At 39.6% G+C, this 23,057-nt stretch overlaps 3 protein-coding genes across 8 annotated transcripts; 1 reads left to right on the top strand and 2 right to left on the bottom strand.

Moving 5' to 3' along the window:
- Positions 1-1,707: 1,707 nt before the first annotated feature.
- LOC140548133 (uncharacterized) lies at positions 1,708-16,184 on the bottom strand. Of its 6 annotated transcripts, none has more exons than XM_072671548.1 (26): positions 15,955-16,184; positions 14,351-14,400; positions 13,417-13,600; positions 12,692-12,753; positions 12,178-12,463; positions 11,846-11,943; positions 11,526-11,664; positions 11,084-11,209; positions 10,864-10,989; positions 10,668-10,772; positions 10,062-10,250; positions 9,321-9,550; positions 8,202-8,469; positions 7,928-7,995; positions 7,775-7,838; positions 7,411-7,518; positions 7,151-7,282; positions 6,943-7,016; positions 6,520-6,604; positions 6,326-6,413; positions 3,883-3,965; positions 3,686-3,787; positions 3,381-3,491; positions 2,983-3,168; positions 2,441-2,504; positions 1,708-2,240 (listed from the first exon to the last, which is right to left on the bottom strand). In XM_072671548.1, the coding sequence occupies exons 1-26, from the start codon at positions 15,973-15,975 to the stop codon at positions 1,993-1,995; spliced, it is 3,297 nt and encodes a 1,098-aa protein (XP_072527649.1). In that variant the 5' UTR covers positions 15,976-16,184; the 3' UTR covers positions 1,708-1,992. The 6 variants fall into 6 exon arrangements, with proteins under 6 accessions (XP_072527649.1, XP_072527674.1, XP_072527657.1 ...); XM_072671573.1 differs by having other exon boundaries at positions 7,423-7,518; XM_072671556.1 differs by having other exon boundaries at positions 11,846-11,940.
- etfbkmt (electron transfer flavoprotein subunit beta lysine methyltransferase) lies at positions 16,184-19,553 on the top strand. The gene is made up of 3 exons (XM_072671601.1): positions 16,184-16,785; positions 17,847-17,977; positions 18,060-19,553. The coding sequence occupies exons 1-3, from the start codon at positions 16,508-16,510 to the stop codon at positions 18,404-18,406; spliced, it is 756 nt and encodes a 251-aa protein (XP_072527702.1). The 5' UTR covers positions 16,184-16,507; the 3' UTR covers positions 18,407-19,553.
- amn1 (antagonist of mitotic exit network 1 homolog (S. cerevisiae)) lies at positions 19,283-22,260 on the bottom strand. Its single transcript, XM_072671613.1, has 7 exons — positions 22,036-22,260; positions 21,798-21,930; positions 21,530-21,659; positions 21,233-21,450; positions 20,588-20,644; positions 19,784-19,895; positions 19,283-19,693 (listed from the first exon to the last, which is right to left on the bottom strand). The coding sequence occupies exons 1-7, from the start codon at positions 22,062-22,064 to the stop codon at positions 19,620-19,622; spliced, it is 753 nt and encodes a 250-aa protein (XP_072527714.1). The 5' UTR covers positions 22,065-22,260; the 3' UTR covers positions 19,283-19,619.
- Positions 22,261-23,057: the final 797 nt, after the last annotated feature.

Below are 23,057 nucleotides of genomic sequence, written 5' to 3'. Positions count from 1 at the left end.
GACTGTTATGCAAGAGCCTGGGAGTTTTAGCCATACTCTGCTTTTTGAGGGAGAGCCTAAGTAAGCCTTGATGTTTGCTTTTAATGTTTTGGATTAAATGATTGTCTTACAGGACCTAAGTTCCACAGGAGATCATCTCATTTTTTAATGACATTGTAGTTTAATCCTCCAGACAGCAGTCCAATCCTTTCTCTTTCCTACTCTGATCCGCTCAAGCCACTGCAATATGAGGCTGCCACCATGCATTCATTAATATTTCATCTGTGTGTCAAAATATCTGTATTATATAAAACATTGAACAACATTTTTTAAATTAAGTTGTTTAATAGTTTTGCAGCAGCAAATAGATAAATAGATAAACAGTTGCCTTTAGTATTTGCTACGTTTTTAATCATTATACTTAAAAGCAAACCCTGGATGATGAATTGGGATTTACATACATGGAAATCATGGGTCAGAACATCTGGCAAAATATCCAGCTGCCCTTATTAGTAGTAGTATTATAATCACTGTAATCACTCACCGTTGCTATGTAGGAGTCCCTAAGTAATTATCAGCCTAATCAAAAGCTTGGTTATTGAGCTAAATATTGGGCAGAATCACTGTTCCCAGTGATGCTGTTGGAGTTTGGAGGTATGTCATGGAGGGATGATAGTACAGTTTTTACAATTACAAAGTTGTAATTGTATTGTTACTAAATATTTAATTCACATTTGTTTACATCTATAGCTGCCACTTTCTGTTGTTGTTGAATATGGATGTAATGATGAACTGAAATAATTTAAACAAATCATCATCTAAAACTAACTAAGACCTGCCCTTATGTTTATTGCACTACATTAAAATGTCACATTTAATTACTTAAAGCCCTTTAGGGAAATGGAATGACTTAATTTATTCTCATCGACCAACATGGAGACAGCAAACCAGTTGGAATGGGCGAAACCATTTTCATTTTGATCTAATAAATCCAATGGCAGTTACAACGTTATGATACCAATGTTTTTAAAGGGTTTCTTGTGTGAGGGTGACTTTAGTAATTTAAATAGCTGATTTTAACGTGAGTGATTAATCACAAATCAGACCCAGTCAACTCAGAATAGTCAAGGGCATTGTTATGAGTAATATCAACTGCATGTCAGCAGGACTAGGAGATATTTGATTATAAGTGATCTATCACTTGAGTGGTAAACTCAAACATGGTCAGTCAAACAGAAATTACTCAGATGCACAGTGTTAAGATGGATTTGAATAAATCTGTTTCTTTGTTTTGGTGGATAAGCACAAAAAAGACTTGATAGGCCAACAAGACAATGCCAGATGTCGCTCTACTTATTAAGCGATGGAGTGGGTTGAGTGGGGAGAAAGCTCAGGTGATGTCATGAACTCATGAAATAATCAGATTTAAATATCTCTGAGAACTTGGGCTGACAAATGTGCGGAGACAAAAAACACTACACAACAACAGTGAAAATGTCATTTAGCAGTGCCTGATCGTAATTCTGGAGATCCATCACCTTGATAAGTTTAGATCTATCACACGTCAGTAAACTCGTCATCAAGACCTGATGAGAACCTACAAAATGCAAATGTGAGCTGTTTTGTTGTTGTTTAGCTGTAATTAAAAAAATTTGAATTTGTGGTGTTTATCAGTGTTTTCCACAAACATTTAGGTCACTATATGGCATGATCACAACAACAAAATGGTTCTCTTGGGGAATTAGTTTTATTAGATAATTATCACAAATTTCCCACAACTCAATGTTCAACATGAGCATAAGTAAAATCAGTAGAGCTCCAAAATGCATGGTCACCCTCATTGTATTGTGCCACCTCCGAAGTCTTGTTAGAGATCAATCTTTAGTATTAAGGAAGTAATAAAGCTTAATCTAGTGCCAAAGCGTTTAAAGCTATGAAGCACTTCCTCAAAAGTGCATCCATTTATTTATTCATAGAGTACATGCAGTGATCCTTTCCACCTAGGCTTTAAACTCAAACACCACATTTATTCGGTTGAAGCCACCTAGAGCCTTCTTCCTCATCCTCCATGTCTGAGTCGCACACCTCCACCTGTGCGGCTGTGAATGTTCCTTCAATACATAAAGGATGTGGTGTCATCTGGTGTGCCTCCTCTTCCTCATTCATGAAGCCAGGCAAGCAGGGTACAAAGGCGGGTGCCTCCTCACTATAAATTTCTGCCACTCTTAAATCCTGAAGCTGCTTCTGTGACTTCAGCTTGGCTGCAAAGCAGAGAGCATTTCATTGGCAAAAAGTGCACTGTGTTAAATGCAGTCATCTACTGTAATTGAATAGTTGTACAGCAATGGCAAACACAGGCGTGTACACACAACTTCACACATCTGCAACAGTGATTGATTAATGATGAAGGACCACTTGAAATGGAGATGATTTCTCAATGTGATTGGACTTCACACATCACCTTTGAGAAGACTTTCATTTCTGTCTTTTAGCGCTTCCATTTCCACTCTCTGTGCTGACATCTGCTGAGGAGGGATAGAGCAGAGATGTTGCTCTCACTGTCCTTAAGCTGACTCCGTTACTAAGGGACAGGTGTTAAAATAATCAACTCAGATCCGGCAATCTAAGTGCTGAAGTGATGAAATGACCCTTTAGTATTAGACACTCCAGATGCTCCTCTGGTGATGGGAGGGGGGATGTCAGCTGTGTTTTATCCTCTCCCACACACGCACTAAAGCCGCTTATGTGAGACTGTACGTTTATCATCACCCAGCTTTAAACATCTGGGACTCACCCACGCCGCAGCAGCACACTGTTTGATTAAGATCCAATACAGCCTTAGGACAGTACTAAGCGTCCTTCTCTTTTGGGCGTGATAGATTCCTAAATTCTCTAACATTATAAGTAAATTTTAATAATTCTAGCAGGTATTCAATTAACAGAATCATCATCAGTATAACTGTTGTCTTTTTAATTGTAATCATCCTTATCACTGTGACTCACTTGGGTAGTATTGTGGTTGAGCTCCTGTCTCAGCTGACCCTGTGGTTCTTCCTCAGAGGTCAACGGCTCTGACTGAGCTCTCTTTGGACTGGCCTCATTGCTCTCTCCCGCCCCTTGCTGGACACCCAGAGCCTGCCCGTCCTGTTTCTGCTGACTCCTCCTCTCACTGCTTAGAGTGTCCGCATTCTCATTTGGAAACATTTGCAGAACAGTTATCTATCATAACTACTGGTCATGCCCACTCAAAACTGACACAAAGTTGCATTTATTCATTAAAAGAAATATAATACATTAAACACTATTAATAATGTCCACTATTACTAAGAAGTGCTGTAATTTAACTAGACCTGAAAATCCTAACAGTGCATCAAACAGTGCATCAAAGGTCAATTGTCTACCTTCATAGCTTTAGACTTTGGGCTCAAGTCCATCACTGAGGCAGCTCTTCTCTGGAGCACTGGAGATGCCTTATCACCAAGCTGCTCTCTCTCCTTAAACAAACTCTTCAGCTACAGCAGAAATTAACACAGGCAATACATGGGAGATTCTGTCGTATAAAGTTTATCTTACAATGACGTTGGTAGTGGTTATACAGTAATGCCCAAAAGTAATGGGACAGTGATATTTTGTTTTGTATATATGCTCTGTACTCCAGAACAACACATAGAACTGGTTTCTGGATTTGCAGTATAGCCTTACTCACTTGTTCTGTGATTAGCCTTCTCTGTTGATCAGGATCTATCTGGTTAAAGCTGACAGATTTCTCCTTTCTGGTAACTGATGGAGATCCTCTCTGTTCTTTGTTCTGGATAAGTGAAACAGTGACAGTAAGCTATCTAAACCTTACGGATAAAAAGAGAAGAGGATAATCAGCATCTGAATACTGTGGGAAGCCAGTACCTGTTGAGGGGGTGTAGGTGTATGTAGTTTCTGTGGAGCCTGATCTCTCTCCTGCTTCAACTGTTCGCCTGTCCTTCTGCTCGCTACCACCACAGTGCAAAACCACAGCATAGTCATTGTTTCTTTGCATACAATGGCCCTTGACTTACATTACCTTTACACTCACCGAGCACCTGTGCACTTATTCATTCATTCAGTTATCTAATCAGCCAATTGTGTGGCAGCAGTGTAATACATCAAGCCATGCAGATACAGGTCAGACATGCTGTTATTTCTAAAACTGCTGATTTCGGCTAAATTTTCAGCACAACAAAAAATGTATGGTAACTGGGATAACCACCCTGAGGTACCATAGATAACCATTCTAAGATAAGCATCGGACTTTGAGGTGGATGAACTCCAAGAGCAGAACACCACATGGGGTTCCACTTCTGTCATTGTTATGTGCAAGCACATTGTTTAGCATGAGTGTGTTTGTCTCTATTTTTCTGGCTCTCCATCTATAGGTGTACCTGCTTAACCACATACATCACATGAGGACCACTGACCACTGATAATCCTGGGGAGTAATTGGGGAGGAAACATTCATTTAAAAGCAGGAGCCAATCAGGCAGAAGATACAGGACTGTTGTTTTCTGTGGTTAATGTTTAGATGATTTAATGATTTTTATGTTGGAGCAAATTTTTAGGAGTATTTTACCTAGAAATGGAAGTTATGAAGCTTTTTGAAGCATTAACACAGCTGGACCAATTAAATCAGAAAATAGTTTTGAATGTTTTGAATTATCTGACTCCTGGCTCCATGCTGCCATCTACTGCCCAGTTAAATTTACTACAATTACTATCCTCTTTCTGACTGTAATGTTTCCATTCAATCTTATTCACACGAATAAGATCTTTTCAGTATTAAATAAACATACCACTGACATAATTCTTCATCTAATTTTAACCAATAGACGAAGAAAATACAAAACAAAAACTATTAAATTAACCCTCGAGTTTAGTTCACACACTTTTACACACTCTGGGTAAGTGGGCTTCAATGGGTTCAGACAAAATATACAATTATTGATGGAAGTTATTTTGTTTATGGATCAGTGTACAAACAATGTGTGGATAAGGTAGAAAATATGTAAACTATGACAAACGAAAACAACAAAACATGTTTTTGTGTTGTTTACCCTGACCCCACTGAATAACTGTGCTTCAAGGGCATATCGGGCGGTAAATTTCTCAACTGACTTGGTCCCCTTCATGTGGTTAGTGTGGGAGGTAAAAAAAAATAATGGAGGCATACTTTTAATATATAAATTCCATTTTTATGCAAACTAACATGCTGTGAATGCGCTGTAAGCGATGTTACTGGTATAATTAATGTATAACTTGTACATTATTATTTGATATTTTACCCATGATTAACCCATGATTATCAGTTTGGCCCTGTTGGAAATAGTGTTTACATCACAACTGGGCCAGTTCATGGGGCTTCCAAAGTTCCAAAGCCCGGGTATTTGAAGATTTACAGCTGGTTCAGTGAAGTGACGAAGCTTCGTTGACTTAAAGCGAGGCACCTTATCATTGTGTTGATTCAATTCACGTACGAAATTAGTGCCGGCACTTCTTCAATGTTTTGGTATTGAGCATAACATCTCACATTCATATTTTACCACTAACTGTGTTTTTACTAGAGTTTAGGACTGTTAAGAATGATTGTTCTTGGCATGTTACCTGCCATCTGGGTTTTATCAAGTAACAGAGCTGTAATGTGCTCTTTTACAAAATGATTCTTGTATAGCATTGGTTAAAAAACCTTTGTAGCACTGTTGGTTTTAACCGTGTAGGCTAGAGGGTGGGTGAATTTTTTATTATTGTTCAGGGAAGTTGAGTTGCTTTTTTTGTTTCTTCTCGTTGGTGCCATCAATAGTTTGATTCTCCCAGTGTGTTTTTTAGATTTTATAAAATAGCTTTAGATAAACACTTATGTGCCTTTTCCTCACTCCTTTCCCTGTCTTCCCTGGTACACACATGGTAGTCAGAATTTCATGCCACAGCATATTTCAGTACTGTTGTTGACCATGTGAATCCCTTCATGGCCACAGTTTACCCATCTTCTAATAGCCACTTCACCATGATGATGCACCATGTCACAAAGCTAAAGTTGAAAACTAGTACTAAAACTGGTTTCATGAATTTGACAACGGGTTTAGTGTTCTTCAGTGCCATTTCCAGTCAGCAGATCTGAATCCAAAGGAACAGAGAAATTTGCAGCATGAAAGTGCTCCTGACAAATCTGTAGAATTGTGAGGCAATCGTGTCAACATGGACCAGATTCTCAAAATTGTTTTAAACATCTAGTGGAGTCCATGCCATGAAGCATTGAGGCTTGAGAGCAAATGGAGTAATAAAGTGTTGGTGAGTGCATATCTGATAAGAATGGAGTTACCTTCCAATTGGGTTTTCAAAGTGTCCTGGGTATCTTGTTGATCAGTGCACATTGCCTGGTTAGTCTTCAGTGCTTTAAGTCCAGCAAGCTGCACAAAGAGGAAGATGAGATGAGATATGAGTAAAGTGGATGGAAGCAAAATCTCTTATCAGGTGTCTTCTTCCATTAATAAAAAATGTCACTATTAACTGTACCTTCTTTTCTAGAGCAGTTATCTTTATTTGGGTCTCTGTTTTCTCTGTGTCTCTCTGACCCCTCAGGCTCTTCAAAATAAGATCCCTGTAGAGTACCATACCAAAATTTTAAAAAGTTAAATTAGCATTGTCACTATACATTATATTAGTAAGCAGGTAATCCTCTTTTTAAGTCACACACACAGAAGTGTTTTTAGGGCTAAATTCACTTTCAGATTTTCAGTCTGCTGGACCTACCTGCAGCTACGCTAATTATCATTCAGTCTGCAAACTAATCATTCTGCCAGTTCATACATAAAAAAACGACAATATTTTTGTTCTTTTTATTTAATTGTTTTTTAAATCAAGTAATCATGACAGCCTAAATACAACAGCAATATAATCGTGTATGGTAAATGAGTAAATGGTATGAGCTACACACACCTTTCTTTCAGTTCCTTTTCTCTCTCAGACAGTTGCTGCTCCAGTCTCTGTACCTCACTGCTCTGCTGGCTCACCTATCATGACACACGAGGATGAATCAGAGGATAATTATCACATTCAGTACCACATGTTTTTCACCCCCACATTCCACATCCTCTCTTATATTTTGACACTGCCAGTTAACTAGAGCTTGGCAGGCAGCCTTCACCTGGCCTCGAGCAGACAGCAGCTCCTGCTGCTGCTCCTCCAGCTCGGTGTCCCGGCTTTTCAGCATGTCCCACACCTTCTGCAGCTCAGCCTTCACCTGCACCAGCTCTCCATCCATCTCCTCCAGAGACACCTGCAGCCACCATTAGAATATGAATTTAAATGTATCTCTTCATATCTCTTCAAAAGTAGAAGGACAAAACACATCACTGGCAACCGATAGCTTGTGCAGCGTTTAAGTAAAAAAATCACAGGACATACAGGGTTTCCCACCAGTTTCTGCTGTAGGCTTTGGCTCCTACTTTGCTCTAGTTCCAGCTGCTGCCTGCAGGCATCTAGTTCCACACGCTCCAAAGCACCAGCTTCTTTCTGTGTGGAAAAAATAACTAAAATAAATAAAAAAAATAAAAATCCAAAGAAAATGTGTTTTTGTGTTGATAGGATGCTCTGTATGACACTACTGTGTTCATACAGTCAGATTTGTGTTTCTGAAAATATTCCTTCATCATATTAAAATGCTCAAATCAGGGTGATATTTGATGCACTAAACTGTTTCCTAAAGAACTGTAATTGAATGGAACTGTGAGATCAGACATACACTTATGCTAAGAGTTTTATTCCATACCTTGACTCTGCACAACTCTGTCTCAAGGTGTGTTTTCTGTTCCAGCAAGCTCTGGATCTGATCCCTTGTGAGGCACATATTTATTGTCAGTAAAAAACATGCGTATCAATGTCCCACCTGCACAACTACAGCATGCCTCACACAGAAACTCACTGCCTGTCCTTCAGCTGTGTCTCAAGTGTCTCCACCATGCTGGTCAGTTCTGCTACCACCTCCTTCACCTGAAAGCATAAATTAGGAGAACTTTAAGCTGGGAAGCCACAGAGCTACCATGGATGATTTCTCTTTAAATATACAGTGTATATTTAGATAATCAAAAACTATATGCTTGTTAATTTCAGGATAAATATTTTTTGAGACAATGTTGTTAGTTAATATCATCAAATCATTCACATCAGTAAGTTCAGTAGAGGCACGCAGTTCTTACTGCATCATTCTCCTGCGGTTGTTTCTTGGTCTCTGCTAGTTCAGCCTGAGTGGACTGCAGAGTCATTGCCATATCTAACCATCGCTCGTTCCAGTGTGCTGCCACTTTCTTCAGCTCCTCCTTCTCTTGTTCCAGCTCCACCTCCAGCCGCTGTAGCTCCTCCTCTTTACACCTATACTCTGCCTGCATGTTCTGCACTTTCTTTTCCAGACCCTGACACTGAGCGTGGAGGTCCTGCTTCTCCTGCTTCCATGTTTCCTGTAACTCTCTACATGAATGAAAAGGGAGGAGTTATTATTCACTGAAATGCAGGACATCAGAGTCTTGTGTAGTATAGTTCCCTTGCCCAAAACATTATTTTACAAAAATAATAATGACATGGAGATGGAAAACCATGCCCCCATCACACTGAACCTGTGACAGAGGGAAAGGTGACAGAATTTCAGGTCAAACTGCCTGCCACACTTCCTGTTATCATGATTAGACCTTCTCACAGCTTTATAGTTATGGTTGGTATAACCTGTTAAGGTATGGTATGACCTAGCAGTAAATATTACAAATGTAAAATGATCAATATTGGATAAAAATGCAATTTACAAGGTGTTAAACTGTGCTTCTCTGAAACGTAAATGAGGTCACTTATTCTTCTTCATGACATTTAATGTGACAGAACATTTTTTATGGATAGTTGGTGTAATGAAGTGGAATACAAAATGAATTTTTTTTTATGTTAAATACGCATTAGTATGGAAACAGAAATACATTTAACAATGGCAAAGGTTACATGTTATTAAAACATTTATTTTGCAATTATTTAAATGGACCTATGATATGTCTATATGGGCATGTAGAAATGTCTGCATTCCTAAAAAACACTTTTACAAAGAATATCCTTGAATTTTGCAACACAAATCCTACACTATGGTAATAACTAAATCTGCATAATATATAAGCTTGAAAACCCATTAGAATATTCCATCAAATGTTGCAGACCCAATGACTATAAACTATTATGTTTTCATTTCAAGTCTCTTTTTGTCCAATTTACTTTTTTTTATTATTTTTTATTTTATTTTATTATTATTTTTTTTTTACAGCTCAAGTTTGCCTTAGGCTCACCTGAGCTGATAGCATCTCTCCCTCAGTTCTCTGAGCTCTTCCTGATTTCCCTCATCGAACACATCCATCATCTCCTCCTTCTCTCCAATCAGCTGCAAGCGCTCAGTCTCTAGAGCTGTGATCTGATTGGTGTGGATTAGCCTCTCAGCTTCCAGCTCATGTAGCTGCTTCAGGGTCACCTGAAGCCTCTCAGTAGCTGCAGCAAGGTCTGCACTCAGCCTTTCGTTCACCTGAGTGCACATATCCAGAGGAAAAGATGCTCAGAGAAAGTACTGCAGTGTTCAAATGTGTGAGGAGTGGTGGTAGTGGAGAGTAAGTGATTGAGAGTCTTTCTTGTACACACACACATACACACACACACACACACACACACTGAAAGAGTGTGCATTTCAGAAGCCTCATTCTTCAGCTACCATGGGGGGGGGGGTGCAGACCACTCTAGTCGGTGCCTGGCATTGGGCATGGTGACTTTAGGATTGTGTGCAGCGGTTAATGCTTTTCTATGGTAATTATACAAATTGTATTTGTGCAGTTGGACACCTGTGACAGCAGGCAGTGCACAAAGCAGATAGATTCATTAGAAGGGGTATCTGGGTGTTTTGGGATATTTACTGTACCAGTATGGATACATGGCTGTTACAGCCAATAATAAACTTTACAACAACCATAAGCTTAAGAGTTCCAATTTAATGAAGTTGTTCCACACATGCAGATATGGTTCCAGTCTGATGTAAGACTAACCTCTTTGGTTGAGCGCAGTTCCTCTTTCATTAGTAATGTATTCTGTTGTTGTCTGCTGGCCTGACTCTTGGCTTGAGTCAGCTCTGAGTGGAGCTCACACACCTGCTCAGTAAATCCCTCCCTACCCAGCTGGGCTCTTTGAAGCTGCAACTTCAAACTCTGGGTCCTCTGATGGAGGTCAGCCTTTTCCTGTATGGGGATAAATAAATCTACCTTTATTTTGAATGTTTGATCAATTGGTTGATGATTGATACATGTAGCCAAATATTAATGCATAAATCATTTATCCAAGGGTGGAAGAAGTTTTCTCTTTACTTCCTTATATGCTGTCAGTCACTTTAATGACTGTATTCTGTTTGGGAGTATCTGTTGCACCTTTAGGTAAAACAGCCTTGATGGAGAACAGTAACCCAACTGGATGAATACAATATAAACCTTTCTTTCAATGCTATATAATACAAAAAGTATTAAAAATATATATATTTTTCACACAATTATCAGAATTCTGTGATTTCATTATTAATAACACGCAGCGTAATGCAGCAAATACTAAAAGTGGTCCCACACCAAACAATAACTTTATATACCTACAAACACTGAACATACCTGCACCAGTCTGTCTTTATCAGATAAAGCTGCAGACAGCTTTGCCTTCAGGTCCTCTAGACTGTCCTCCAATCGCAATGCTTTAGTGGAGAGCAAGTCTTTTTCCTGAGGAAAAAGGTTGAAGCATAGAGGAAACGCATGTAAAACAGAATATCATTTGCAAACATGTTACTTTGCGTGTGGATCAACATCTCACCAGCTCCAGCTGGCCCAGTCGGCTGCGGGCATCGCTGAGTTGCTCCTGCAGCTCACTCTGGGCCTGCACTGACTTTGCAAGTGTCTGCTTCACCTCCCCAGTCTGATTTAATGCCTTGCGGTGCCCCTGAAACACAACACATTGATAAAGGTGGATAAAGACAGAGATATCGAAACACTGAATTAGATTTATATTAAGCACATCTCAATAACTGACTGACCTCTTTGGAGGCATAGAGTTGTTTTAATGCACAATCCTTTTCAGCCTCCAGGGTTTCTGCTCTCTCTTCAGCCTCTCTGAGAGCTTCTTTCAGTTTCTTCATCTCTGTTCCTGCCTGTTTTTGCCCCTGTTATCATCATGCAATTCAAATTAATTTCAAAACTGTCATGAAAGCTTTTAGAAATGAGCCTGCATTTTTTGCCTGCACAAGATCATTAAAAAAAAACTAAAAACATGAAGGCATGATCTTAACAAATAGCACAATCTCTGATGGCCAGGTCGAAACCTTTTTATGTCTTTCATGAAATGTCAGTTTATTTTGCCAAAATAGTGTAATATTGTATTTATCGTAATAGTCTTATACAGCTTTGACAGACGCCACTAAGAAGATGGTACTGATCAGCTATCCTGCTGGGATTTTTATTCTTGCTGAAGAACTCTACCTCTCTGATGAAGTCATCTTTTGTTACAGGCATGGTCCTGTTGAGGTGTGAGTTTGTGTGTGACGCTGAGGTTTCATCAGTATTCTTGCTGTCTAGGCTAGATTTCATCTTCAACAAGTCCATCTCTAGCCGCATCACCCTTCATTCACATACACACATAAATAATAATTTTACACACACACACAGACACAAATATCAGTCTTTTGCCTTTGCTATAGTAATAATATACTATGCATTAGGGTGCATTCTGAATAATTCTATTGTTAGAATTGATTACTGTCTTTTAATGTGCAGAATTATTCACAATTATGGTTGTTTACTTTTCCTGCAGCTCTGCCCGACCACGGCTCTCCTCAAAGCGGCTTAGCTCAGCTGCATCCTTCTCCTCCTCAAGAGCACTCAATGCCTTTGCCAGCTGCTGTGGGAAGGGGGAAGAAGACATACAAAAATGGGTGGTTAAAAATGAATGGAATACATAATTCCTACCTAAAAACAGTTAATACATTTTGTTTTAAAAGTTTTACAAGTAGTGACTTTGACACACCGTTTGGAAAATGAAAAAAACATTAAACTAATGAACAGCCACAGCGTAAGCTTTCAAAACAACAGATAAAGGCTATACTGGACTCCTGGGGGTCTACCCAATACCAACCCTATGCTTGAGCTCCAGCAGCTGAGTGGTGCTCTGGTTGTGCTGAAGCTGACTCTCTTTGGCCTTCAGGAGATCTGTCTGAGTGTCCAGACGTCCATGAGCCACCCGAAGCCTCTGGATCAGCTCTGCCCTCCTCATGCTGCTTTCCTCCAGGGCAGCACGCAGCTCTACTCCCTGTGAAGAGATGGCTGGAGGTGCACCCTCGGGCGCTAAACGAGAGGCAGACTGCCATCTTCTCATTCCAGCTGATTCACTCTGTTTTACTCCACACTGGCTGCCAAGAGAACTAACAAGAATGTTTAAGTAAGTGGCTCAAAAACATACTTTACAAACAATTAAGGATCATTTATAAAAACTGTATGAAACTTGAACCGTCCATCTTGAACCATTCTTAAACAGTTTCAGCTTTATTTTAGATGTTGAAAAATGGGAAATGAATTAATGAATTAACATTACAGGTCAAAGGAAAAAACTAACTGCTTTCTGATTTAAATGACAGTACAAAATTGCTGACCTGGTGCTGATTTTGGAGCGATGACCTGATTCAGACAACCCCATACAACTCCATGCTGAGGCCTTAAGAACAAACGGACTCAGTTAGGGACTACAAACACAATACAAAGCTTGTACATAATTTAAAGAGAGCAAATGTATGTACAAAGTACAATATTGCTGCATATGAGTAAAAGTTCAGTGGTAAAATATTACTTGAGTAAAAGTTCAACCATTTGACTGAGTGAGATTTATTGAATGTAAAAATAGAAGTACTATTTATTATGTTATGTATTATGTCTTATTGTTATAGATATGTAAGTACTGGGCCCACAGCTCTTACAATTCTGCCAAAATACTCAGTTAATACATTTTTGGGTCCCTGTCAGTCACAGGCCCATAGAATCGTCCTAACAGCCCACCCCCCATCCCAATACAGCACCCCTGTATCCGTAAGTAAAACAAAAACACAATATAATACCTCAAAGTACTATTCATTTTGATACTTAAGTACGTTCACAAGTTCACAAGCAAGTACTGTTACTCATTAGAAAAATTAATACCTATGTAACTCATGTACTGTAATTTGTCCAGCATCAAGATGACAGAATATAAAACTTGCCATTTTTGCCCTAGGCATTTACTTGTATAATCATTTTAATGTTATGATGGTGTGTGGCTGATTCCATTATTTTTTTTTGAACAATGATTTAGCTCTCTGTGTCTAGAGGTGAATTCAATACTTACCCGAGACTTAAACAGCGACTTCTCCCACAAGTCAAACTCAGACAGAGAGATGGGGCTTAAAGACCTGAAAGAGTTCCGGCATCCTCGAGGATTCAGGCCACAGTCCCATTCCCAGTTATCGCTGCTTCCCAATGGGGAAACGAGTCTGTCCTCTTTACTCCACTTGGCCATATCTACGAGTGATCTGAAAGAAGGCAAGCCATGCTGTGGTGGAAAGAATGTTTGGAGGCAGCTGTTTGAAGAGAACTGGGCGATGTTGCCATCGCGGGTGGAAACTTGATTGCTTGTTTTTCCAGTGCATCTCTGCCCTGCCCTTAACCAGGAATATTTCACACAACCCAGAGAATTCTCACACTTGGCATGCAAGATAACACAATGGTACAGAAAGAATACCTTGTTTGTTTGCTGTCTTTTATAAGCAAGGTTAGCTGCCGGGTAAACTATACTTTATGTCTAAATGTCTGTTGTCACCCCTTCAATTAATGTATTGCAAACACACAGCTTGTCTAGTCCCTGTAGAAAAGGGCTCTTTGGAGCAGATAAACAGGAACCTATTGGCACTATTCCTGACATGTATAAAGGTGTGTAAAGCCCCCCAGCATTGAGCTGTGGAGCAGTGGAACTGTGTTCCCTGAAATGATGGTGCCCCATCAAATACTTTTGGGACAGGTTGAGGTGGGGTGGTGATCCTCCGACATCCTGACCTCACTGACACTTTTATTGCTGAATGCAATCAAATCTCTTAGCAATGCTCCAAAATGTAGTACACAACCTTCCCTGGACAGTAGAGACAGTTACTCCACCAAAAGAAGGATAAACTCTTTTTTTTTAAACCCTCGATTTCAGAAAAAAACAATGAATGAGCAGGTGTCCCAATACTTTTGTCCATAAAGTGTATCTATATAGAAAAAAACAGCTGAGTCTGTTTACTTACATGAATAAGAAAGGTGAATCCAGAGGGGACTTTGTTTGCTGTTGCCAAACCTAAAACAAACGTATGTATAATACAAATTAATGCAATAGCTCCCAGAAAAACACACTAACAACCCTGAGCAGCAGGTCAATGTTTACCGTTGCTATCTTCAGGTACAACTGGTTTCCTCTTCTTCTCTACCATTCACTGCTTATGCCTCTGCGCACTTTATTCTGTGAACAGGCTGCTACAGCTCCAGCCTTGAGAGCAGGTTTCCATGGTGATGGTCATATACAGAGCACACACAGTGAGTGTCCAGCCTTCCTCGTCCATGAATAATCAGCTCATGAGCTCAACACACTACTGATAGTGGAAGTGGCCAGCGTTCCACACACCACTGTTAGGACAGCGTCACCAGTCCCACACAGCTCTTATGAGGGTCTTAAATTTAGACACATGATACTGGAGTTCCAGTACAGGTTCTTTAAACTGCTGCTCGATTTCTGAATCAGAGTTTCTAAATGGACAGGCTGACTGTGTTTAACACAGAGGAGTCCAGTGATGCAGAAGCAGTGATGGAGAAGCAGATTCAGACAGGACGGTGTATCTGTTGTCTTACTTCTTTACATCTTCCTGGTAACATGGTGAATAACTGGAGCATATGAATAAGGCAGCTGCACAGGTCATGAGATTTACATTTCCTTTTCAATCACCACCAACATCTAGCCATAGAAAGTACAAATGTTTACATGCCTTTGGTCATATATGAATAGTATGTGTTTTTGTTTACTTGTTGTCCTCACGTACAATGGTGATAGGTTTGTACTTACATCAAGTAGTTTTAAATGGTAATACTTTTACATCTACTCAAAGATATTTGTGAAGAAAGTACTCTTGATTTAGTTACATGAACATTTAGCTACTACTGACTTTCTGTGTAGTTTCATTGTGTTATGTTGGTGTGGGGTCTGCTCTGCTGTGTGATTGGCCGAACCTCTCGCTTTTGAGCTGGCCCCATATCATGGAAAACATAAATAATAATTTTATTTATTTATTTATTTATTGCATGCACAAATTGTGCATTTGCAAAATAGTAACTTTACAGATAAAGGACAAAAAAAAATACCAGATTTTATATCTGGTCATTTTGGAGCATTTCTATTGGTCCATTCATCATGAAATTGCCTTTACGCACAACGGCTCCCCCTCCTGGACACCAGCAGCGGTGCGTCCCCTGGTCGGCTAGCAGTATCTTTTAGGCTTATTAGCTAGACTTTCTACCATAATCTACCGAGCCGTTGTGTTTAGCCGTTCGCTAGTGGGCTGGGTGGGTGTAAAGGGGACATAAATATAATATAATGTTGTTTTGCTAAAGCATTTTTTGTTAATGTAAATTTCTATTTGGGCGTTGCTTGTTTTTGGTAATGCCGGATTTTCGTTTCAGTGAGGAGACACGGGTTTGAGGTTTATCCATGTAGAGTTAGCTAGCTAGCTACCAAACGTCCATGTACATGAAAAATGTAGTGCTAGCTAGAATATGAACTACTTACGGTTCTTTTACTTCTACTACATCATTTAAAGTAACTATACTTTTCTTCAGTATGGGTTTAGGCTAATATACCCACCTGTAATACGTCTGCGCACATCCCGGCCACACACCACTACAGAAAAACAATTAAAAAGACCAATAGTCATGTCAAAGGTCCCATTTTTTTTTTCCAACATACTCGGTTTCTGGGTTAGCTACTTTAGAGAAGAACAGGGGCACACAATTAAAATAGCAGGGTCAGTTTGAGACTCTAGAAACCCGGCTTGTCCTCATTGTCGCTAGGCGGAGCTGTTTTCTACCAACGCTGCCTGTCCACCGGATCTGCGCAGGGCGCGTGCGCGTGCGTGTGTGAGAGGATGCAGCTCCTCCAGAGTCTGGAGTCTAGTCCTACACATGGACCCGGCGCGCGCTCACGCAGCATGAAGAGCGAGGACGTCTACCTCTTTCTGACAAAAGCGAAAGCAAAGGGCAAGTTAGAGACTAGTCTTCTGCATTAAACCTAGCTGTAGCGTATTATATTTAAGGTGCTGATCTTCTGGTGTTTGAGTCGTACAACTGCAGAAGCCTTGTGGGGACTTCGCTACCTGAACACTCCCTGAACACACAACCAGATCTTGCAGTTTCTCGCCATGAGCCGGGGATCGTTTCGGTCCTCTCTCTTCAGGGACGTGCGTGTAATGAAGTTATTCTGTCCCCGGAGATGTCTGCTCCACTGCAAATCAGAACACGACACGAAGCGCTTTGTCACAGAAAACACTGAGGTAGTCAGAGGCCAAAGTTTAACACCAGAGATCTCTTTAAGGCTATTTACCGCAAAATGCCGTTTTTGGACTGAAAGGCCAGAACTGTGGCCTTTCCCTGAGCCTTTCTGGGCTATATATTGGCCCGGGGGACAAGCACTCGCCAGGTACTACAGCCACTGCCACCATGCACGCTTAGCAGCTGCTCCAGTTATTACATTCCTATAGTAGTCTGCAACAGTCGGTCTCTCTTCATTTATTTCATTTCCAGTTTATTTATAAGGTAATCAATCCACTGACATAGCCTTTTATCTCAGTAACGTAACAGAAAATACTGACCTCCTGACCGCCAAAACTGCCCCCCTCAGATAGATGGTCGGGGAGCATGAGATACTTACACCTAACACAGGGTCAAAAGCAGCATGAACCTTTTATGTAGTGATGGAAAGATTTGCATAAAAGCATTTCTAAAGTGAGACAGCTAGGGTTGCCCAGTCTGAAATATAAGTAGGCAGTCTAAAATCTGGTCCTTTGATTTATGAAAGACGTCACGTGGGGTGAAGGTGAGCTGAGGCATGTTTTGGTGGAGCAAGCAAGACCATGAATATGTATACTTCAACACTCCAGGTTTTGATGGTGACATCACCTAAAAGTAACTTTTAATTGGATATAAGCAGAACTAAATCAATCACTAACACTAAAAATAAATAACATATGCACAGGGGTAGCCTTTGTCCAGAAGTCCAGATTAGGACTCTAATATCCCAGGCAGAATCAGACCCATTCAGACTGCAGAAGGGAACATTGGTTCTCTCAGGCTAACACATGATATATTAGTGACTAAGTCCTCAAACCTTCTTTGGAAGGTTTACTTTATGGCTGAGTAACGTTTTGTACCTGTCTTTCACTGACTTTGGGGCTGGAGTGATTTCTGATTTCTATTGAATGATTGGGTGTAAAACAGTACTTACACAGAACACTCTGAGTAATTTCCCATTCTTACCCATTAGCTAATACTTCCCTGTAGTGTGCCCTACTCTTCCTGACTTAAACCTCTTATCTTGGAGAAACGACAGAAATCGCATGTTATCGGGAAAGGCTGAGTATCCTTCCACTGTGAGAAAACACCTCAAAGCTGAGGAAAGGACATGATAAAGCTGATAAAAATACATTTCTAAGACTTTAATTAATCATTATATAGCTTTTACTTTCATCTGTGTGTTTTCAGATATCTCCTAAACAACCCTGAAGTATCAAGGGGAAAAAGAGTTCTGGATCTTGGCTGTGGCTGCGGAGCATCAGCTATTGCTGCCAAACTCAGTGGGGCTGCTCACGTGGTGGCCAATGACATAGATCCAGGTGTGATTATGCTGGCAGTTTCATTAATCATTGACTGATGCTGTCTTCCTCATCCTAACCTTAATAATCTTTGTCATTGTAGTTGCTGTCATTGCCACCCAGATGAACTGTGAGCTGAATGGTTTGGAGCCACTGCCTTGTGTCACAGACAACATGATCCATTCAGAACCGGAGAACTGGGACCTCATCCTGTTGGGAGACATGTTTTATGATGAGAATCTGGCAGACTGCTTACATAAATGGCTTCACACAAGCATTAAGATACATGGAACACGGGTCCTTATTGGAGACCCGGGGAGAGCTCAGTTTGAGAGCCACGCCATCAAGAAACTGTTGCATAAACAGGCTCAGTTTGAGTTGCCTGACTCAGTCAAAAAGGAAAACTATGGACTAACAAGTAGCACAGTGTGGCTTTACAGGCCTGGCTGACAGGTTAATAGTCACATGAATACTGTTTCACACTCAGCATCATCCGTGCTTCTGTGCTATTCTGTTTTGTACAGAAAGTAGTTTTTTTGTAATTATTAACAGTCTTTATCAATTAATGACTCAGTTTACTGTGTTTGTGTGGTTTTCTATTCCTTTAAAAAAAATGTCACAATTATCAGCAGCTCTACATTAACATTAACCCACTCATGGTGCTAGTAATGCTCCCGACACTAGGAGGGTAATGCATATCTCCTCCGATATACGCAAAGCCTTCCACCAGGTCAGGAGCTCCACCTCACCACTTAACAGACACCTGTGGCAACCAACATCGCTTAAGAGTGATGAGGGGAGAGAGCTGCTGATAACAAAGCAACATGGGGGCAGGGGGCAGTGGTGGCTCAGCGGTTAGAGCACCGGGATATCGATAACAGGGTTGTGGGTTTGATTCCCAGGCTCGGCAAGCTGCCACTGTTGGGCCCTTGAGAAAGGCCCTTTACCCTCTGTGTACTCACTGCCCCTAGTCACACTAGTGTGTGCGTGCGTGCGTGCGTTCACCACCTACATGGCTCTGCATTTATACATACTTTTGACAAAACAGAGTACATGTCTCTAAGAAATCAGCAAAAAAGAAAAAAACTATGGGTTAATGAAATCAATTAGAATTGAAGGCTAAAATCTGCAAAAAAATTTTTTAAAAAGGTTGGGACACCATGCAAAAGGCACATTTTGAAATAACCTTTAGAAAAACTCTACATTTAACAGTAGATAGTGACATTTAACAAGATTACCAACAGTTAAACTGGAAAAGTTGTGTTTCTTGATTCCCTCAAAATACCCTAAAGAACAAAGAAGTTAAGCACACATGAAAATGTCCTTTATTTTTTTTTTTTTTTATTCTTCTTAATGGACTGTTTCTCTCACAATTTACAAAAAAAAACACGATTCAGCTGAAATACAATGTCATTTTAGGACATACAAGGTCTTCATGTAGTAAATATACACTTTGAGCAACTTGAACTGTTAAGTTAATAAATATACAAAAATGTAGCGTTATGCAAATAAATATTAAGCATATCCACATCACTGAAGTGAGAGAGTTTATAGATCACACCATGTTTCTTGTTACAAATTATATGTCACATTGTTTGTAGCTTTAAGTATATGGACGTGTGCAACAGCTATTGTAGGAAGGTTTAAGACAGCAAGCTCATGCTCAGTACACAGTCCAAGAGACATGCTGGATCTTATTTGGCCCAGTAAGATTATGAAGTGCCTCCCTTGATTTGTCTAAAACAGAAGAAAAAACAATTTTTGTGACATTTTTGCTTAAACATTATTTTCCATTAGTATTAAAAGGTAATAAATCTTACAACCGACCTGTAATAAGTGGACATCCATGAAAGTTGAATATCCTGATGTTGGCGCAGTTTGACAGAACAGCTGCCACAGCCTTGTCTGTAAGGTTACGACACCGTACCATCTGTAACTCCTGTTTGAGAAAAAATGCAATTTAGAATGTTCTTACATTATAGTGGGTATCGTTATAGGGAATATATCATGGTCTAAAACCTTAAAAACACTTAATTTCCCAAGGCTCGGTTAATGTTAAACTAATTAAAGACTAACTGCTGGAGGACTTCAGTAGACTCATAACAGACAACATGGTCCTTGAGATGCATTTGTGTTACTTAAAGGTTCTTTATGTTCAGTTCCTCAGAGAAAAGAGGCACATATGTAAGTTTTTATAACTTTTATAATTGTTTTAAATTAAAAATGAAATGAAAAGGCTGGAGTCCAAAAGAGTGTATGAAGGCAGTGCATTTTATATAGGAATAAAGGAATATGGCACAACTATGTTCCTTAAGGTAACTAAAGGTATTTAAGAAGTACTCTTGAGGGTACTTCAGAGTGTTTATGCAAATATCAGAACAGTCAACTAGTAATGATAGAATTATCCAGTGAGATCAACAAGAGGAAACACCAACGTTAAGGAAACTAAAGGAAAATAGCAGTAGTTAATCCAACCAGTTGCAGAACTTTTTGCTTGATGTGCTTTGCCACCAACGGCCAAATGTGGACTGATTCAATCAATATCAGCTTGTGTGTTTCCATAATTACTAATCATTGTTTTCCTGGAATTTCCATGAATTAAAACTTTTACCAGATATGTATTCATATTACCTTTAAGCTTTGGCAGCATACTCCAGTTGCAAGACCTATAACACCATCATCAGTGACCTGTAGAAGCATTTTAAGTCAAGCAAGTGTGACACTATTAAAGTACTGGAAAAAGAAACAACTGAAACCTAAACTGGGTCATTTAATATCAAATCACCAGAGTTGGGTTGCATTAAGTAACTTAAGTAATATATGAATGAATGGTTCTTTACAGAGTATTTTGTAAATATTACTGTGTGTGTGTATATATATATATATATATATATATATATATATATATATACACACACTTTAACCTGTACCAGTTTAATCCCATTATATTATGTTGAGGGCAGCATCTGCGCTGCTTTAAGACTGTTCACATCTCTAACAATTAGTTTTACGTTATTCATTTAGATCAAGAGAAAACACAAAGAGAATAACAGCAACTAATAAAAGTTCTGCTGCTTTTTTGTCATTATTTCACTGAAATAACATCAATTTGTGTTGAGAGTAGAGCACTTTTGTTAAAATGTTCATTGGGTGCAAATACAATTTATAATGCATTTTACTGTAGATGAAATAGTGAGCCCATAGTCACCTATTACAATTTAGTTGACCTCTAATGCATCTTTTTTCTTTACAGTCTGTATAAATAGGGTGACTTACCTCTGTCCCACCAAAATAGATGCTGTACAGAAACCTGCAGTTGGCCCCTAGTTCAGTCAGGGCCACGTCACTGACACTGGTACATTCCATAAGAGAAACAACCTCTAGCCACTTGCAGTTTCGGGCCAGAGCCTGAACTCCTGCATCAGTGACAGCTGTACATCCAGTGAGATCAACTACTTTAAGACATGGGCAGTGGGACGCCAAGTCCTCCAAACCTAGAGCAAATCTAACATTACTAATTCACTCCTAGTAAGTGTGAAAAATGAGTAAGGCCAGTGGGTAACAATGATCTACCTTCTGATGTGATGCGCACACATTTTGTGAGTATTATAGTCCTTAGTTGAGGACAGTGGATTTTCTTGAGTGCAGAGTCTGAAATGGGGCAGTTCTGCAGGTCCAGTGTGCAGATTCCAGGATGCAGCACCTGCAAACACAGGGGAGCTTCAGGGAAGATTCTGGAGCTATTAGCTACTTTTGGGGGGGAAATAATACTGGTAAATAACTGGATCAGCAAAAAACCTGTTACAGTGTGGACACCACAGCTCTACCGTGGACAGCCTACCTGGTCTATGTTTGAATCCGTGACCGTACCTTGCGCTGTCATGATCCGAACGAGCTTGTCCTTGGCGCCGCATGGCAGCGTTTTAATACAGTCACTGTACTGCTCGGCGTACTGGGCCACACTGACAGCGCTCCTGCGAAATGACCTGGTCTTAGTTTGGCAAGGAATGTTGTTTCTGTGTGGTTTTATCATGCACTGTTGCAAGACCAGCTCGAACGAGCTAGCTAGAGTTACTCACAGATTCATGAGCGAATCCACGGCTGCCATCACACTGCAATCAGACGTTGGTCACGTTGAGAACTAACTGTGAACCACGGCGATTTCACAGCTCTACAAAGCCGTGTACGGTTACAGCAAGAAGGCAAAGAAAGATGCAGTGCTAGCTCTCTTTCAAACTATTTAAACGACTGAGTAACTCTATTTCAAGCCGTGTGTGTCGTTTGTTTACACCCGCGCACACTGTTTACATCGTAGATGTGCATAATAAAAGTTTCCGTGGTGTATGAATTTCAAAATAAAAGTTGGTTCAAAAACTATGAAGCCAATTAAGTATCAAGGTAGATAAATAATATTTAGAAAACTTCCCTCAATTTGATCCCAAAGTGTCCCCTCAAAACAAAACAAAAAAATTACATATTTCTATTACATATATAAGAGTATACAGAATTCATTAAATTAAATATTACATTTATTGCATTTAATTTTTTTTACAAAGCATATAACTGGATTATGTAAAAAAAAAAAAAAAAAAGCTTCATGGTATTTTAAACAAAATATTATTTCTAATTATTTCTAACAATGTCACCAGTGCTGGGAAGTAGAAAGCAAGTGCCGTGATTAAATTATTAACGCAGGTAAGTATTAAAACATAGCTAACTCTCTCTAAACCAAAATTAAATAAAGGGTCAAATTTTTCAAAGGGTCAGTTTTCAATGCAAAGAGAAGAGCTGGCGTAAGTCTTTATTTACTTATTTTGGAGATGATTCAACAAGATAGTCATATCAATCTCAAATTTCATCACATCACGTCTTCTTTATACCTTCCAGGGCAGTCCTCACATGACTTCTCCTTGGCCACCCCATGTTCTCCAGTTTTACACCATCTTAAACAAAACTCATCTCTGGAACCATTCAACTAATGAACATTATTACATAAACATAACTTATTCACCAAAACTAACTTATAGCTTTAATAGTCTATATATATAAATATGTTTTACAGCTTTTATATAACATTTTTATTTTCATACCAATACAAAAA

Source organism: Salminus brasiliensis, chromosome 2 (assembly GCF_030463535.1).
Source record: "Salminus brasiliensis chromosome 2, fSalBra1.hap2, whole genome shotgun sequence".
Classification (NCBI taxonomy): Eukaryota; Metazoa; Chordata; class Actinopteri; order Characiformes; family Bryconidae; genus Salminus; species Salminus brasiliensis.
This window is presented reverse-complemented; position numbering and strand designations above follow the sequence as displayed.